At 44.6% G+C, this 19,681-nt stretch overlaps 1 protein-coding gene across 1 annotated transcript in view; it reads left to right on the top strand.

Moving 5' to 3' along the window:
• The window catches only part of GPC4 (glypican 4), a 102,010-nt gene that overhangs the window by 53,949 nt on the left and 28,380 nt on the right, over window positions 1–19,681 (top strand). The window contains exon 2 of the mRNA XM_083722918.1: window positions 146–304. Coding sequence (XP_083579044.1) covers window positions 146–304 — 159 coding nt within the window. The remainder of the gene's footprint in view (window positions 1–145; window positions 305–19,681) is intronic.

Here is a 19,681-nt window from a genome sequence, read left to right as displayed (position 1 = left end):
TATCCAGAGCAATTGCCACCTTTCTGTGTATCTGCACACAGCTGCTGCCGCATCAGCAAGCTCAGCCTCTGCCCTGCCCCGCCCCCCATGATTGTCATAGATTGATGTACTCGTGTGTAAAGCTTTCTCACCTTTGTGTTTCCAGGTGATCACTTGAAAGTCTGCCCTCAAGGCTACACATGCTGCTCTCAAGAGATGGAAGAAAAATACAGCCAGCAGAGCAAACAGGACTTCCGAAATGCTGTGGTGGAACTTAGTAATAACTTGCAAGCAACCTTCAGTTCCCGGTACAAAAAGTTTGATGGTGAGTCCTAGCCCCTGCATTGCCCTTAGCTAGCCCAGATGAGAAGTGCTGCAATATATTTATGGACTTTGTTTATGCCAACCTTTGTTGGCCTGGTGGGAAGTGATAGACTGGAGCATGAGCAGAAGGTCCCAGGTTCAGTCCCAAACATCTCTGAGTTGGTCTTTATGCAGCACAGAGTGAAACCATGGGACTCTGTCCCACTGGTGGTAGTGGTGGCATCAACCCAGATGACTTTGAAAGAGGATTAGACAAATTCAGGGAGGAGGAGAGGTCTATTGATGGCTACTAAATGCTTCTGACTACCAGTTGCTGGAAGCCACAGGAGAGGAGAGTGCTCTTGTGCTCAAATCCTGCTTGTTTTAGATTACAATTCCCATCAGCCCATACAACTGGAGGGCACCAGGTTGGTTTAGATAGACAAGGTTTTGTTGTGCTTTGTCATTATTTTTGTTTGTTTTTTCTACAACTCTCTCCTTTCCAAAGTTGTGCTTGAATGACTCAAGACTTTGGTATGACAAGTTCAGAGGGCTGCTTGTTTTGCAAACCAGTTTGATAGAAATATTTGCTGATTGCATCTCTTTAGTTAACCACAAGGGGTGTGCATCTGTCTTTCCAATTTGATTCATGAACAGCAAACTCTGTAATAAAGCAGGGCACTTGCATTTTCTTTAGCTGTTCCCAGATGGGCATGATTCGCAAGAGTCCACCCAAACTCTTTTTAGACCTTACTGCTTACTTGTAGCTCTAATAAACACTTCCTCAACATTGAGTCTTGCTTTAACACCCTCATGGAGAATCCAGTTAGCAGGATTGGGCACAGAATGGATGTGAAATGCAGATGTAACGTCTCTAGCCCCCTCCTTGCTTTTGCCCTTGGAGGGGCTGATACATGGTGATGAGGAGTTTTACCTTCACTGCGCAGCTCCTAAATGTGCAGCTTCTGGTTGCCACAGGCTGTAGGGGTCTTGCAACTCCTTAAACTTTACAATGAACAGACAGGAAGCTGCTTGAGATTATGAATCTTCCCCACTTTTTAAAAATGCACCTGAGGATTGTACCTTGCTTACCTGAAAGTGCAGATCTCTGGCCTAGTTCACAGGGTGGAAAATACCCACGTTGAGTGACAGAAAATGCTAGATTTGTCTTATGCCCCCACCCACCCCAAGATTTACATACCGCTTGGTGGCAATTCTATTGCTTGCCAACAGAAAAGTTTCTTGGAAGAGAGGACTATTGATGGCTACTAGCCATGACGGAGAATGCTCTGCCTCCATGGTTGAAAACAGTAATGCTTCTGGATACCAGTTGCCAGAAACTGCAGGGAGGGAGAGAGCTGCTCTTGTGCTGGGGTCCTGCTTGCTGGCTTCCCACAGGTACCTGGTTGGCCACTGTGAGGACAGGATGTTGGCTCCTCCAGCAGAGCTTGTCTTAGGTTCTTCTACAGCTGGCTCCAAACATTGGTTTTTTGCAGCCTCCCAAGCACCGCACAGTCTGTGTCACTAAACAGGTTTCTTAATTAAACACTTCCTTTTTGTGGAGTAGGGAGGGTGAGTGGGCCACAGGACATGCCAACCCTGATGTATTCCTGGATGAGAAGCAGAAGCCATTTCTTGGCAGCCACCCCTGCAGCTATGATGAATGTTGGGAGTACCTCAGAGGTAGAAAACATCTAGAAAGCATGCAGAAGCTCCCAGGCTCAGCCCCCAGCATCTCCAGGTAGGGCTGGGGGGTGCCCCCTGCCTGGAATCCTAGAGAGATGCTGCCAGTAAGTGCTGGTGGTATTGAGCTTGGTATGGACCCAATGGTCTGACTCATATGAGGCAGCTTCACACGTGCCACAACTGCTCCCAGTCTGTGTCTAGAACACAGGATCATAATGTGGCATCTAAATGATGAACGAGCAGAAGCCATGGTTTGGCATTCTGTCCTTACCCCAACCCACATTTGTTTTCCTTCCCAGATTTAATGCCGCTGTAACATCCTTCCCTTATCCATTGAGGGAAAGTCTGTGATCATCATCAGCTACTAAAATTATTTCACATGAAGTTTTAAAGCTGCAAAGTATATGTTTGTTAGGGCCAACTAATAAGCCACAAGTTGTCATCCAGAGTTTTGTTTTGTTTTTAAATCAGGATGGATGTTTAACAAAACAGTAAGGGGAAGGGAAGGAGATGCTGGGTATGATGGGAAATACTCAAGACCTTCACTGTACCAGCCTCAAAATGGAATGCAGGAGGTGTTGGGAAGGTTTAAGTTGAATGAGTGTGCTAGAGACAAAGCAGATTTCAGGCAACACTTGTTGGGGCTTGTAGGAGTTGTAGCTCAAATTGACTGTGCTGGCTGGGCATCTGTAAGGGGCCCCAGGTTGGTGAAAGCTGCGGTGGGGTCTTTCGAGAGAGTCAGTGTGATGTAGTGCTTAGTGTGACAGACCACTGGTTCAAATGAAATTGTCACTGGGTGACCTTCACCCTGCCACCATCTTTCAGTCTTAGTCATCCTCACAAGGTTGTCATGAGGATAAATCAGGTCAATGCCATGCATGCCATCCAACTGGTGGGGGGCAGATGGAACTACTGGTGAAGTGGCAGTGCTTAAAATCAGGGGAGGAAAGGTGGGTAATAATAATAATAATAATAATAATAATAATAATAATAATTTATTATTTGTACCCCGCCCATCTGGCTGGGTTTCCCCAGCCACTCTGGGCGGCTTCCAACAGAGATGAAAAATACACTAAAATGTCACATATTAAAAACTTCCCTGAACAGGGCTGCCTTCAGATGTCTTCTGAATGTCAGGTAGTTGTTTATCGCTTTGACATCTGATGGGAGGGCATTCCACAGGGCGGGCGCCACTACCGAGAAGGCCCTCTGCCTGGTTCCCTGTAACTTGGCCTCTCGCAGTGAGGGAACCGCCAGAAGGCCCTCGGAACTGGACCTCAGTGTCCGGGCAGAACGATGGGGGAGGAGACACTCCTTCAGATATACTGGACCGAGGCCATTTAGGGCTTTAAAGGTCAGCACCAACACTTTGAATTGTGCTCGGAAACGTACTGGGAGCCAATGTAGGTCTTTCAAGACCGGTGTTATATGGTCTCGGCGGCCGCTCCCAGTCACCAGTCTAGCTGCCGCATTCTGGATTAGTTGTAGTTTCCGAGTCACCTTCAAAGGTAGCCCCACGTAGAGCGCATTGCAGTAGTCCAAGCGGGAGATAACCAGAGCATGTACCACTCTGGCGAGACAGTCTGCAGGCAGATAGGGTCTCAGCCTACGTACCAGATGGAGCTGGTAAACAGCTGCCCTGGATACAGATTTGACCTGTGCCTCCATGGACAGCTGTGAGTCCAAAATGACTCCCAGGCTGCGCACCTGGTCCTTCGGGGCACAGTTACCCCATTCAGGACCAGGGAATCCTCCACACCTGCCCGCCTCCTGTCCCCCCAAAACAGTACTTCTGTCTTGTCAGGATTCAACCTCAATCTGTTAGCCGCCATCCTGGAAGGAGTTGTAGCCCTCTTCAGTTAGTTTCTGGTTCCTCTTAATCATGTGCATAAAGCCATCTGTGTTGTGCCCACAGGAGAGCCACGATGATGTGCTTTGTGCTTTTAGTTCTTAATTGATATAAGCCAGCCTGACACTACTTGTTCATTGTTTAAAATTTAACATCATTTCCGACTTCAATGCTGCCTGGTTCCCCTCACCAGCACCACATGCTTTATTTATTTCTCTCTTATTTATTTCTCTCATTCCTTTCAATAAGGTGCCCAGATAGCTGAAAAATAACCATGAAAATTCAGCACCAAAGAATTCAGATAATGTTAAGAGCAACGACCACTGGCAGAACAAATAGTGACAGTGGACAAGCAACAGGTCCTTTGATAGGGGAGGCCTAGACCCTTTTCCTATCCATTTTCGGACACCCACCCCACACCAAGCTGTTTCCAGAAGGCTGAAGTAGAAGCCGTGATTTTGCTATACAGTGGTGCCTCGCAAGACGAAAAGAATCCGTCCTGCGAGTCTCTTCGTCTAGCGGTTTATTCGTCTTGCGAAGCAAGCCCATTGTCGGATTAGCGCTATTAGCGGCTTTTAGAGGCTTATCGGCTTAGCGGATAAGCAGATAAGCGGCTTAGAACTTAGAAAAGGGGGGGGGGAGGGAAAAAAACCCCACAGGAACTCGCAAGACATTTTCGTCTTGCGAAGCAAGCCCATAGGAAATTCGTTTTGCGAAGCACCTCCAAAACGGAAAACTCTTTCGTCTAGCGAGTTTTCCGTCTTGCGAGGCATTCGTCTTGCGGGGCACCACTGTACAGTGGTACCTCGGGTTACAGATGCTTCAGGTTACAGACTCCGCTAACCCAGAAATAGTACCTCGGGTTAAGAACTTTGCTTCAGGATGAGAACAGAAATCGCGCAGCAGCAGCAGCAGGAGGCCCCATTAGCTAAAGTGGTGCTTCAGGTTAAGAACAGGCCTCCGGAACGAATTAAGTACGTAACCAGAGATACCACTGTAATTGGAGAGAGTCTGGGGTGCAATTTTAGGGTTTCGTTACAGAGGCCCCACCCCATAACTTAGACTACTGTTCTCACTTCTTCCAATAGCAAGCTCAGGTGATACCTGTTGATAAAAATGGAGCCAAGAGAGCCTCACCTGCACATAAGAGGGAGAACCTTGAGAGTTAAACCCCTTTTAAAAATCCTAAGGGGGCAACCCTCCACTCCACAGAGAAAATAGCAGAATGAGGACTGAGCATGCTCAGTAGCCACGTGTCAGCTGAAAAAGAAAGATGGAAAGAGGAGGATGGAATGGAGTAACTTGGAAGTGGGGCATGGCTGGCTGGCTAGAACCCAAAAGAAGAACCCTTGTTCCCTTCCCAGAGCTACAATTCCCAGAGTGGTTTAACAATTCACCCCTCTTCCCAGGGAACTCTGGGAATTGTAGCTCTGTGAGGGAGATGGGGTCTCCCAGCAAGTCAGTAGAGTGCAGCCCCCAGGATCCTTTGGGGGAAGCCCTGACTGTTTTAAGTGGACTCACATTGCTTTAAATGTATGGTGTAGCCAGTGAGCCTTTACTTTTGTAAAATGCACGTGGGCTTGATCATTGCAGGCAGGGATGACCAACTGAGCACCGTCCAGCTGTTAAAGAAATCCCCACCCCCATCATCATGTTACCTTTGGCCACACTGGTTGCCCAGCAACATCTGAGGGAACCAGGTTGGTCTACAGCTCTCCCTGCTGTAAGGTGTGGAGACTTTTCCAAAGGCTTCGTGGAAAGCTGGTGGGGTGGGGTGGGGGAAGAATGAGAGGTGGCATTGTAGAGGTGATCCAGGAGGCAGTTCTAAGGATACGGGACTGCAAGAGAAAAAGTCCTTTGGGAGAGGGACCGGGAGGCCTGAGGGTGGTAGACAGCTGCATTCCACCATCTTCATGGTCCTCAGAAGATCACCCTAGTAGCTGAAAGTAGCTATGAGAATTTACACACACCCACGCCCACATCCCTAGACAAATATGGAAACTTTTAAGGACAAACAGGACAGTTATGAGATCCACCAGCAATGGTGAAATTCATGTTTTCTCAACAGGCCCCTGCTTTAAAAACCAAAGCCAAAAAACATCCTTCGCCAACTTGGTGCCCTCCATATGTTTTTGACTACAGCTCCCATCAGGAGCTTCCACAGCATCTGATGGGAGCTGTAGCCCAAAAACATGTGCAAGGCACCAGCTTGGCAAAGGCTGATGGTTAAAGGCTCTAGTCTTGTTGCCCTAAGTCCTTGTCATTCATGATGTGAATTCCACTGGGTATCTTTTCTATAACAACAACAGCAGCAAAAGGAATTCTGCCTTTTTCTTGGCTCTTTAAAAGGTTACACTCTTCCCTCCATGCCCCAGGCTGCTCCCCCAATACAGGGTGTAACATCTTAGGCTTAAGTTTCTTCACGCTGTGTGAATGAACTCTCTTCCTGTGTGCATAAGTGCTAACACATGTTTTGCAAAGTCAAACAGCTCCGAAAGCTTTTGCGTTTTCTCCGTTGCCTTTTCTCTCCTTTGCTCCAGATTCTGTAAGTGTGTGTCAACCCTCTGTGTACATGCTGCAGCCCTTTCTTGGGGCTTTCTAGTGCTTGGGGAGAGGGAGGTGTATGGACCTTTAAAAAATAGTATTAGTATTAGTAGTAGTATTAGTAGTAGTAGTAGTAGAAGAAGAAGAAGAAGAAGAAGAAGAAGAAGAGGAGGTGGGGTAAGTTAGAAAGTAGAATTCACGTGGACCAGCCCAAACTTAAAAATGGAAAGTGTAATGCTGGTGGCCAACAGAAGAGGTTTAAAGACTTTTTTTTTTAGTAGTATAAACATTGACAACTGGGAAACACTGGCCTGTGAGCGCTCCAATTGGAGAATAGCCTTTACCAAAGGTGTCATGGGCTTTGAAGACACTTGAACTCAGGATGCAAGGGAAAAACGTGTTAGGAGGAAGGCACGCTTGGCAAATCCACACCGTGGTCAACTCCTGCCCGGAAACCAATGTCCCCACTGTGGAAGGACGTGTGGATCCAGAATTGGCCTCCACAGTCACTTATGAACTCACTGTTAAAACCGTCTTCATGGAAGACCATCTTCCTTGGCTGCAGGGGATCGTGAAAGAAAGAAAGAAGGAAAGAAAAAGAAAGAAAGGCTCTGTGTTAGAAGGATGTTGGAATGAAGTTATGTGGTTTTAGCAGAAATGTTATAAAGGATTAGGAAAAAAACAGACTGTTAATTGGTGAAAGGAGGGAAAGTTAAGTTACATTATATTAATATAAATTACAGGACAAAAATTGGAAAAGATGGAAAGGATTTGCTGAAATAGTTAACCGAACTAGAATACAAAAAAGGGAGGTGTGAGGAGGTCAAGGAAACAAGCAAATGAAAGATAAATTATGGGAATGTTCATTGTGTTTTTTTAAATGGATTTTATTTTTTCTGTTTTCTTCTTTTTCTTTTTCTTTTTTTCCTTATTGTGATGTGTTGTTTTGTTTTTGTTTAATATGGTGTTTTTACTTTTTCTTTTTGTAACCTTTAAAACTTTAATAAATATTATTTAAAAAGAAAGAAAGGCTCTGCTAGGAAGAGCTGATGGGAGTTGAAGTCCACTGACAGCCAGAGGGCAGCAGCTTGGGGGAACTTGCCATAAAACTGTTGGTTGGGTTCAGCAATGATTGGCCAGCGTTTGTGTGCACTCCATGAAAGCTCTGCTCTGCCTTGACGGTTGTAGGCAGCACTGCTTCCGAAGACCAGTTGCTAGAAGCCATGGGAGGTGAGAGGGCTCTTGTGCTTGGGTCCTGCTTGCGGGTTTCCCATAGGCATCTGTGTGGCCCCTGTCAGAAGAGGAAGCTGGACTCCCCCATCACACAAGTGGTGAGAGACTTCAGGAGTTCCAGTGCTTTGATCCTGATCTGGATTTGGTGACTGGTGGTTGCTATTCACTACAGTTTTAAAAAAAGCATACAAGAGCCAACCAAATACATCATTTCTAACGTGGTCCACTTTGTAGATGAGGGATGGAGAAATACTGTTGGGTGACAGAGTCGGACCTTGTGATAACCGAATAAATGATGCCGAGAGGGAGCTGCAGCCCAATATAGGAACTATTTTAAGTGCATTCAGATCTCCAGGGCCAAAGGATCTTGCAGATGAATTTCTCAAGAGTCTCTGTCTATAATCCTTCAGGATTCTGGGAGAACAGGTGAGGTCCCTCCGGGCTGGAGACTGGCAAATGTTGTCCCTATCTTCAAAAAGAGGGGAAAAGAAGAGCCAGGTAACTGCTGACTGGTCAGCTTCATGTCAATACCAGTAAAGGTCCTAGAACAGATAATTAAATGGTCAGGCTGCAAGCACTTAGAAAAGGATGCTGCAATTACTAAGACCCAACAAGGGCTTCTCAAAAACAAGGCATGGTGGACAAATCTTACTTCTTTTCTTTTGATAGTTTTGAGCTTGGTGGAAAAGGCAAATGCCTGATTTCAGTAGGGCTTTTGATGAAGTCCCCCCATGTTAATCTTCTGCAGACACTGGTGATTCCTGAATTCCAGGGGGTTAGGCTAGAACAGGAGTCAGCGATTTTTTTCAGCTGGGGGCTGGTCCATTGTCCCTCACTCCTTGTGGAGGGCCGGGCTATATTTTTTTTGGAGGGGGATGAACAAATTCCTATGCCCCACAAATAATTCAGAGATGCATTTTAAATAAAAAGACACATTCTACTCATGTAAAAACATGCTGATTCCTGGACTGTCTGCAGGCCGGATTGAGAAGGGGATTGGGCCGGATCCAGCCCCCAGGCCTTAGGTTGCCCAGCCATGGGCTAGATGACCCTTTGGGTCATCCCTCTCAACTCTACCATCCTATAATTCTACAGGGGAATTGTGATGTTCTAGGTTTTACTGGACAACAGTTCTCTTCACCACCGGCCATTGACCCTGTTGGCTGATAGGAGTTGGGAGTCCAACAAGGGTTGTAGATCAGAGTCACTGTTCATGCTTCCTGGACATGCAGGCTCAGAGCAGAGACCTATTGTTCTCCATGACCTTGTAGAATGTCAAGCAGGGTGACTTTTTGTTCTTCTAATCTAAACTTAAACATTTAGAACAGGCTGTAAATAGTTCAGGGTATCAATGGAAGTCCACCTTTAAGCTGAGGCAGAGAAAACATTGTTTGTGTTGGTCACCCCCACCCAGAGCACACCCACTGCAGCGCTGATCAGGCCATTACAATGCCATAAAACAAGAAAAGTAATCCCTTAAAGCACAACTTTTGTTTGAGAACAAGCCCAATTTCCAAGACAAAAGAAAGGTGTTAATTCATTTTGCCCTTCAACCTGTCAAGATAGCAGACCAGCCTCCCTGCCCCCACCTCCATTCTCTCCCTCCCCTCAAGGTCAGAGGGGTTATTCCTGGGCCACCTTGTGGCTCATTAATCAGCCAACAAACCCATGAGAGGGAGAGAATTTATACCTAACCAGGAGAAACAGTAGCAAAGTCTTGCCTTTCAGGAAGAACCAATGCTGCTATTTGCATCAGTAAGAACTTTCTGACAGCAAGAGCTGTTTGAGAGTGGGATGGAAGGGGGGGGGGCTCTCCTTCCTTGGAGGTTTATAAGCAGAGCTTGGATGGACATCTGTCCAGGATGTTTGAGCTGAGATTCCTGCATTGCAGGAGGGTCCCTTCCAACTCTACAATTCTATGCTTCTAACAAGGATGCAACTTATGCCAGTCTCTCCCAACCTGGCCCCCTCCAGATGGGAGTACATAGGATTCGGTCAGTCAACCAGCCAAAAATCCACCTAACAGTAACATTGTCTATGCCAGAGGTCAGCAAACTTTTTCACCAGGGGGCTGGTCCACCGTCCCCCAAACCTTGTTGGGGGCCGGACTATTTTTGGGGGGAAAATAATAATTGAACGAATTCCTATACCTCACAAATCACCCAGGGATGTGTTTTAAATAAAAGGACACAGTCTACTCATGTAAAAACACGCTGCTTTCCGGACTGTCCGCGGGCCGGATTGAGAAGGGCTTTAGTTTGTCTACCCATGGTCTCTGCAGAAGGTTCCAGGTTCAATCCCTGGCATCCCCAGGCAGGGCTGGGAGAGACTCCTGCCTGATATGAAAGAGAATTGCTGCCAATCAGCTTAGACTTGCCTTTGCCAACTTGGTGCCACCCAACTCCCATTCTCCACAAGCAACACCACATTTGCAGACAACACTGGACCAATGGCTTGACTGTGTGTAAGGTATTGGATTACCCAGTTCAGGGTTTGACCACCTGGGGTTTCCAACATGGGAGGACTACAACTCCCATCACCCTTCACTTTTGCGTGGATGATGTTAGTTGTATTCCATCAACATCTGAAGGAAACTGTTCTAGTGCACCAATTCCACATCCTGTCTTTGTCCTTATGGTTTGCCCCTTCAGTCTTCAAGGAATTAGCAGCTGTGTTCTTTCTGGCATGTTTTAGTGTGGCAGAACCCACACTTTGGAACTCCCTGCCTGTTGACGTCAGGCAGGTGCTTTCACTGTACTCTTTTCTACACCTGCCAAAGACACATTTTGTTCAGGCCAACCTATCCAGATTTATTTATTTATTTATTTATTTATTTATTTACCCACTTTTCCTCCAAGTAAAGGACCTCTAAGTGACACACAAAGTTGAAACAGACTTATAGCACAAAACAAATCTCTGTAAGTAAACCTCTTTGAGTTGTTGTCATTGTTATTGTTGTTTTTACAGTTGAGCGGTGTATATGTTTTATTACATATATAGATGTTTTGTTTTGTTATTTCTTAACACTGATACAAATAACTGAGCTCCGTCCATAATGCCAGAAATCTCTTAAGTAACCCAGGCTTCTGCTCTTTGGATTAGAAGATGGAGGTGTTTTAACAGCATCATTTTCAAAACCAGTTTTGTCATAAACCTTTTCCAGCTATGCTTCCAAGGGTGTAGCTGGCCTTCTCTGGTGTTCTCTGGCCTTCCGATTCCTATTAAAAGTTCTGCAGTACAGGGGGGGGGGGCAGGTATAAAAGAGAAAGAAACAGAGGTGAACAAGGTGAGCTTTCAGAATGATTAAATGAATTAGAAATTAATACATACAAAGAAGAAGAAGAAGTTAATACATACCACCCAGCCATTCTCTATAGTATATATTAAATGCGCACAAGAGTGAGAGAGAAAATTGTAGACAGGAAATGCCGGGCATGAGAACCAGCAGAGAAGTTCGTGCTGATACTGGACAGAGGATGTGTTGGGAGGCGGGTGTCAAAGTAAAATCCTTTTTTCCCCTAGGGATCGTTTTCCTCTTCCTGCACTCTGAAAGTTGCTGTGCTTTCTGCTGCTCAGTCAAGCTCCAAGCCCAGAACTGTGTTAATAAAGAACACCTTTTAAAAAATGCACTTCAGTGATTCCCCCTCCTTGAACCCCACCCCATCCTGAAAATCTTCTGAGTTAGACTTTGTTTGTACTGGAGCACTTTGAAGACTTAAAAAATTTGAACTCCAACATACTTCATACATTTTAACAAGGTTTAAATTCAAACCGAGCCAAAGACTCTCTTTTTCCTGCTCCTGCTTCTAACAACTTTTTAAGTAAATACTGCCTCCTTTGAGGATCCCAGCACAGAGGCATGTTTTATTAAAATTTTATTTATTGAACATGAGTCACAAAAAGGCACAGGACAGAATGCCAGATATCCAGTGCCCTGGAGGAAATAATTGGGGGGGGGGCGTTTCTACCATCCTTCCCAGGGGGGCTTTTGTTTTTGAGGAGTGCAGTAGTCTGTGCAACAGGGAACCATCAGGACTGCACACAAGAAGTCTGGGAATTCCAAACCTATTGACCTTCCTTCTTCACCCCACCCTCCTTTTTTGAACGATATTAAATCATAAAGTAGTTACGTACAGGACAGATGGGAAAAGGTAACATTGCATAGAAACTCTGGGACACAGAATCATGCTTTCTGTTACAGACATCTGTCCCACATTAGACACTTTTTAAGATTATTACGCTGCTGGTATTATGATGGTATTAATGTTACTTGTTGAGCTTTCTTTGAGTCTCGTATGAACTCCTCCCCAAAATAAACCCCGCTGTGCCTTCTGACCACAGAGCTGGGGCTGTGGAAATCTCGCACCTTTTATCTCATTTTTGGGATGGGGGTGGCAGTTCTGCTACGTTGCATTTTCTAGGCATGATGTGGGACACTCCCAAGAGCAATCCCTAGGTCTGGATTCCTTTTTCAGTTTGAATCAGCTGATCTGGCTTTTTGTGTATGAAGTTGCACCTATTAAAACATTTAAGGTTTTCTGTGTCCAGGAATCTATATGTGGCACTTTGGGGTGTCTGCTGGCACCCTGGACAGTGCCCACCCTTGGCATCTGCCCCAGGTTCCCCTCTAACAGGTGATGGTGTTAAGGCGGGGATTGGGAGTAAGTCAGCAATAACCCACAAGGTGTCAGTGAAGTTAACCCTGTATTCAAAGAAACAACACATCCCAGGCCTCTTCACAGTATAACTTGCCCCTATGAGGCAGTTGTGGGGATGTCCCTGCCTTCCTGCAGCTCTCTATGTCTCCTCCTCCCCTGGGTCCATCCCAAACAGTCTGACACTCCAATGCCTTGTTTGTCTCTGCTCTGCCCTCTTCATACCTCTGTGGGTTCTGGGAGGGGAGCAGGTCACAGCAGGAAGAGGAAATTCCCTGGCTTCTTCAGCAGCCTGTCTCATATCGGCTTCTTGGCCTCTCCACTTCTGTCTCTGATTCTGCTCTGCTCTCTGCCATAGCCTCTTTCTGCTTCCAACACCTCCCCCCCCCCCGTCTTCTCCCTGCGGCCACTCACTGTCACCCCACCACCACTCCCCGGGTCCTGAGCCTTTATTCCTTGGGGGTTCACCAGCTGCTGACTCTACTCCTCTGCATCCACCCAGTCCATGGCAAATGATCAGCAAGAATCTGGGTCTAGGGTTGTGCTGAAGAATCCCCCCCCCCCATGTGTTCTCCCCCAGAGAGAAGAAAATGCATTCAAAAACAATCAGAGGGGAAGGAAATTGTGGTGCATTGAACAATAAGAACACAAGAAGAGCCCTGGTGGATCAGGCCCCAACAGTCCATCTGGTCCAGTATTCTGCAGTCATGGTGAGCAAACAGCTGTCTTTGGCAAACCATCAAGGAAGACCCAGCACCTCCGCCCTCCCATGGCTTCCAGCAACTCATATTCAGAAGTATTTCTGCCTCCAGCTGTGGAGGCAGAGCATGGCCACCCTGGCTAGGAGCCACCAATAGCCCCCCCCTCCAAGAATTTGTCTGGTCCTCCTACAAAGCCATCCAAGTGGGTGCCCATCACTGTCTCCTGGGGGAGGGAATTCCATAGTTTAACTATGCATTGCACAAAGGACTTTCTTTTGGATTGGGTGACCTCCAAGTTCCCTTGCATATCTGAAGTTCTGTAACGGTTTGCATTTTCCACCATTTTCCCAGTTTGGGCAGAGTCTCCCTCTTTCCTTTAATAATAATAATAATAATAATAATAATAATATTTTTTTTATTTATACCCCGCCCTCCCCAGCCAAGGCCGGGCTCAGAGCGGCTTACAAGCAATAATAAAAACAAGATGAATGATTACAACTTAAAAACAAAAATAAAATACAACATTAAAATAATGGAACATTAAAATATTAAAATGTAGCCTCATCGCAGGAGGAGAAGGAAAAGAAGGAAGGAAAAAAAAGAGAGGGAGGGAATCAAATTGGCTCCAAGCCAAAGGCCAGGCGGAACAACTCTGTCTTACAGGCCCTGCGGAAAGAAATCAGATCCTGCAGGGCCCTGGTCTCATGAGGCAGAGCGTTCCACCAAGCTGGAGCCAGAGTTGAAAAGGCCCTGGCTCTGGTTGAAGCCAGTCTAACTTCCTTAGGGCCTGGGACCACTAGGGTGTTGCTATTTATGGACCTTGAGGCTCTCCATGGGGCATACCGGGAGAGGCGGTCCCGTAGGTACAAGGGTCCTAGGCCGTGAAGGGCTTTAAAGGTCAAAAGCAGCACCTTAAATCTGACCCTGTACTCCACCGGGAGCCAGTGCAGCTTGAAAAGCACTGGGTGAATATGCTCCCATGGCAGAGACCCCTTGAGGAGCCTCGCTGCAGCATTCTGTACCCGCTGGAGTTTCTGGGACAGCTTCAAGGGCAGCCCCGCATAGAGCGAATTACAGTAGTCAAGCCTGGAGATGACCGTCGCATGGATCACTGTGGCCAGGTCGGGGCGGGAAAGGTAAGGGACCAACTGCTTGATGCGGCGAAGGTGGAAAAATGTCGCCTTGGCTGTTGCTGTAACTTGCGCTTCCATGGAAAGGGAGGCGTCAGGGATTACACCCAAACTCTTAACGGAAGGCAATGGTACTAATTGGGCCCCCGCAAGAGAAGGGAGTTGGTCCCTCATCCCCATGCCATCCCGACCTAGCCATAGGACCTCTGTCTTCGAAGGATTTAGTTTCAATTGGCTCCCACGAAACCATCCAGCCACAGCTTCCAAGCATCTGGTCAGTGTGTTCGTGGCCGAGTCAGTGTGGCCATCCATCAGCAGATAGAGCTGAGTGTCATCGGCATATTGGTGACAGCCCAGCCCAAAGCTCCGGATAATCTGGGCAAGGGGGTGCATAAAGATGTTAAAAAGCATCGGGGAGAGAATTGCGCCCTGCGGCACTCCATACACCAAGGAGTGGCACGACGACATTTCCCTCCCTAGTGCCACCCTCTGTCCCCGACCAGAGATAAAAGAGCACAACCAGTTACGGGCTATGCCCTGTATCCCCACGTCTGCGAGGTGATGGTCCAGAAGATCATGATCGACCATGTCAAAGGCTGCTGACAAATCTAAAAGGATCAGCAGTCCTGACCCGCCTCGATCCAGTTGTCTACGGAGATCATCTGTTAGGGCAACCAGAGCCATCTCCGTCCCAAAACCAGGACGGAAACCGGACTGAAATGGATCTAATGCCGATGTTTCCTCCAGAAACATACCAAGCTGTTCAACAACCGCTCTCTCAATTACCTTACCCAGGTATGGAAGATTTGAAACTGGGCAGTAATTGGATAGGTATAAGGGATCTAATGAAGTTTTTTTTAAGAGTGGACACACCACTGCTTCCTTCAGTTCCCCTGGGAATGTCCCCGTGTCAAGGGACAAATTGATAATTTCAACCAGGGGGGTCCGCGCAACATCTGAACACTCCCTAATCAGCCAAGATGGGCACGGATCAAGGAGACAGGTGGTGGGCCTACAAACTTGGAGGAATCTATCCACATCAGTAGGGAGTATCCGATCGAAATGGTCCAACACTGGACCTGAAGTCAGTCAAGGGGCCTCCAGTTCAGTCACTGTATCTAAATTGGCAGGGAGGTCATGGCGGAGCAACAGGACTTTCTCTGCAAAAAAACTCGCGAATGCCTCACAGCTGTGGGTCGAATTTGTGCTTAAATTGTGGTTGTCCTCCTAAGGACATTATTGACCTAATTATTTTAAAAAGTTGTGCCGGGTGAGAGCTAGCGGATGCAATGGAAGCTGCAAAGTAAGATTTCTTAGCAGCTTTCATAGCCATCTCATAGGCTTTCATAAGCGTCCTATAAGATGTTCTTGAGGCTCCGTCACGAGTCCGTCGCCATACTCGCTCTAGCCGTCTGAGATTTCGCTTCATTTTCCGGAGCTCCTCAGTAAACCAAGGGGCCCGGTTTCGATGGGGTCGCAGAGGGCGCTCTTTCCAATCCCCTTCACCTTTCATCTTGTATTCTTTATGATGCTCAGGTAGGCATGTGTGTGTCCCATTGTTGTGTTACTCCTGGATGATATTGGGTGCTGCAGAAATAATAACTTGCAGGAGAGCATAAATCTTCCCAGAGTGGAAGGCAGCTTCTGCCTCTCCACCCTGAGGGTCTGGTATTTCGTTTTTCAGAAACTTTGCTCTGTCCCACCTTTTGATTTATGGGGGAAGGCCACATTTGGTAGAGAACACCCATCACCTTGTTGCATCTCTGGGAGTCTGCAAGACTTAAAATTGATTGGAGGGAAGATGATGATCAAATGTGTACCTTTTTGTACTATTGGAGGAAGGCTATTATATGCATGCTGCCTCTGGGCAGATAGAATTTTTTTTAATAAGATATTTATTAAAGTTTTAAAAGTACAAAAAGAGAAATCAAAAAAACATCCTTTTAAACAAGAAAAAATAAAATACAAAAAGGAAAAAGGAAAAATCAGTAAGCAAAAAGAAGAATCAAGAAGGGGAAAAAAAGAAAAGGAAAAGGAAACAATACAACAAATCTTCCCATTACTTTCCTTTCATTAGCTTATTTCCCTGACCTCCTCACACCTCCCTTTCTTGTATTCTAAGTCAATTATCCATTTCAGCAAATCCTTTCCCTCTTTTCAAATTTTTGTCCTGAGAATTTTTCTTGATACTAATATAAGTTTACTTTCCTTCCTTTCACCAATTAACAGTCTATTTTTCTTAAATCTTTGTTACATTTCTGCTAGAGTCACATAAATTCATTCCAACATCATTCTAACATTCATTGACTTACAATACTTTTGTAAATAGTCTTTAAATTTCTTCCAATCTTCCTCCACCATCTCTTCTCCCTGGTCTCGGATTCTGCCAGTCATTTCCGCCAGTTCCATATAGTCCATCACCTTCATCTGCCATTCTTCCAGAGTGGGTAGATCTTGTGTCTTCCAATACTTTGCAATAAGTATTCTTGATGCTGTTGTAGCATACATAAAGAAAGTTCTGTCCTTCTTTGGCACCAATTGGCCGACCATGCCCAGGAGAAAGGCCTCTGGTTTCTTCAGAAAGGTATATTTAAATACCTTTTTCATTTCATTATAAATCATCTCCCAGAAAGCCTTAATCCTTGGGCATGTCCACCAAAGGTGAAAGAATGTACCTTCAGTCTCTTTACATTTCCAACATTTATTATCAGGCAAATGATAAATTTTCACAAGCTTGACTTGTGTCATGTACCACCTGTAGACCATTTTCATTATATTTTCTCTTAAGGCATTACATGCCATAAACTTCATACCTGTGGTCCATAACTGTTCCCAGTCAGCCATCATTATGCTATGTCCAACGTCTTGTACCCATTTTATCATAGCTGATTTCACCATTTCATCCTGAGTGTTCCATTTCAACAGCAAGTTATACATTCTTGACAAGTTCTTAATTTTTGAATCTAACAATTCTGTTTCCAATTTTGATTTTTCCACCTGGAAACCAACTTTTTTGTCCAAATTGTATACCTCCATTATTTGGTAATAATGGAGCCAATCTCGCACTCTATTTTTTAATTTTTCAAAACTCTGCAGTTTTAATCTGTCTCCCTCTTGTTCCAAAATTTCCCAATATTTCGGCCATTTGGCCTCCATATTGAGCTTTTTCTGAGCCTTCGCTTCCATTGGTGATAGCCACCTTGGGGTTTTATTCTCAAGCAGATCTTTATATCTTATCCAAACATTAAACAGTGCTTTTCTGACAATATGGTTTTTAAACGTTTTATGTGCTTTGACCTTATCATACCACAAATATGCATGCCACCCAAAAACATTGTTGAAACCTTCTAAATCCAACACATCAGTGTTCTCAAGAAGCATCCATTCTCTCAGCCAGCAAAAAGCGGCTGATTCATAGTAAAGTTTTAAGTCTGGCAGGGCAAATCCACCTCTTTCCTTAACATCAGTTAATATCTTAAATTTAATTCGAGGTTTCTTGCCCTGCCAGACAAATCTAGAAATATCTCTCTGCCACTTCTTGAAACACTCCATTTTATCTAATATTTGCAATGTTTGAAACAAAAACAACATCCTTGGCAATACATTCATCTTTATCGCAGCAATTCGGCCTAGCAATGATAACTTCAGGTTTGATCATATTTCTAAATCCTTTTTCACTTCCATCCAACATTTTTCATAGTTATCCTTAAACAGATTCACATTTTTAGCACTCATGTTAACCCCTAAATATTTCACTTTCTTAACCAGTGTTAACCCTGTCTCCTTCTGGAACCTTTCTCTCTCCATCACTGTTTAATTTTTCTCTAGGACTTTGGTTTTCATCTTATTCAACTTGAATCCCGCTACTTGTCCAAATTCTTGAATCAATTCCAGTACTCTTTTGGTACTAGATTCTGGCTCCTGTAATGTCAATACCAAAGCATCAGCAAATGCTTTTCGTTTGTACTGTTTAGCTCCAACTTGTATATCTTTAACTCTTTGGTCCCTTCTAATCATGTTTAAAAGAACCTCCAGGACCGATATAAAAAGCAATGGAGAGATTGTGCAACCTTGTTGTGTTCCTTTCTCTATCTTAAATTCTTTCATCACTACATTATTCATGATTAATTTAGCCTTTTGTTCTGAATAGATTGCCCCTATACCGTTTTCAAAACCTTGACCAACCCCCATCCCCTGTAAGTTTTTCTTCATAAAACTCCAAGAAATATTATCAAAGGCTTTCTCCGCGTCCACAAATATCAAAACTGCTTTAGTGTTAATATTCACTTGTAATTTTTCTAAAATGTTAATTGTATTCCTCGTGTTGTCCAACAAGTGTCTACCCGGGAGAAAGCCAGCTTGATGAATTTCTTTTACTAATACCTTTTTTAATCTCTTAGCCAAAATGTCTGCAAAGATTTTGTAATCCACATTAAGCAAAGATATGCGGCGGTAATTCTTAAGCTGTGTCTTCTCAGACTCTGTTTTCGGTATAAGTATAATATAAGCTTCCTTCCACGACTCTGGTGCCTTTTTCCCTTCCAATATTCCATTACACACTTCCTTTAAAGGCTGTATTATCCATTCTCTCAAAGTTCTGTAATATCTTGAAGTCAGACCGTCCGGTCCTGGGGATTTACCCAATTGCATATTCTGGATGGCCCCTTCTATCTCTTGCTCCGTTATTTTGTAATTCAGCTTTAACTTATTTTCTTGAGAGATTTTTTGTAGTCCATTTATTTTCAAAAAACTGTCTATATCCATTTGTTTCTGAGTTTCCTGTGTATATAATTGTTTAAAATACCTCTGGAAACACTTTCTAATCTCCACTGGATTCTGTATATTTTTCCCTTCTACTTCCAAATTTGTAATAGTATTAAGTTTCTGTCTTTTTTTCATTTGCCAAGCCAGTAGTTTTCCACATTTGTTTGCCGATTCAAATGTCTTTTGTCTCATCTGTTTAATTTTCCATTCTATTTCCTGATATATCATTTTCATATATTGTACTTGATATAACTTTATCTCTTTCAGAATCTCCTGTGATTTTGGCTTCACTCTCAGTTTCTTCTCTCCTTCATTTATTTTCTCCAAGATCTTATCTTTTTTCTCATTTTGGACTCGTCTTTTGTATCGCACTCTGTTGTATCAAAAATCCTTTCATGATCGCTTTACTTGCGTCCCAAATTACTCTTTTTCTACAGTGGTATTCATATTTATCTCAAAGTAGTCTCTCAAAGTTTTTTGGGCCTTCTTAGTCACTTCTTCGTTCCTAAACAATGTGTCATTCATCCTCCATCTGAAGGAACCAGTTGGTGTTAGTTTCAATTCCATCTTTACAGCATTATGGTCGGAGCACATTTTAGGGCATATTTCCACCTTTCTAGTTTTTGGAACCAGCCCTCTAGTTACCCAAATTTGGTCAATTCTTGTCCATGTCATTTTGGCCTCAGAGAAGAAGGTTCCCTCTCTTCCTAAAGGGTTTTTAATTCTCCAAATATCAACTAAGTCCATATTGTCCGTCATATCGAAAAAAGTCTTTGGCAATCTACCATCCTTAGTAACTACCTGTCTCTGTGCTTTATCCATGTTTGTAGACACCAC

Source organism: Podarcis gaigeae (assembly GCF_964106915.1).
Source record: "Podarcis gaigeae genome assembly, chromosome: Z".
NCBI classification, from domain to species: domain Eukaryota; kingdom Metazoa; phylum Chordata; class Lepidosauria; order Squamata; family Lacertidae; genus Podarcis; species Podarcis gaigeae.
The sequence above is the reverse complement of the archived record's forward strand: the minus strand, read 5'-3'. Positions and strand labels throughout refer to the sequence as shown.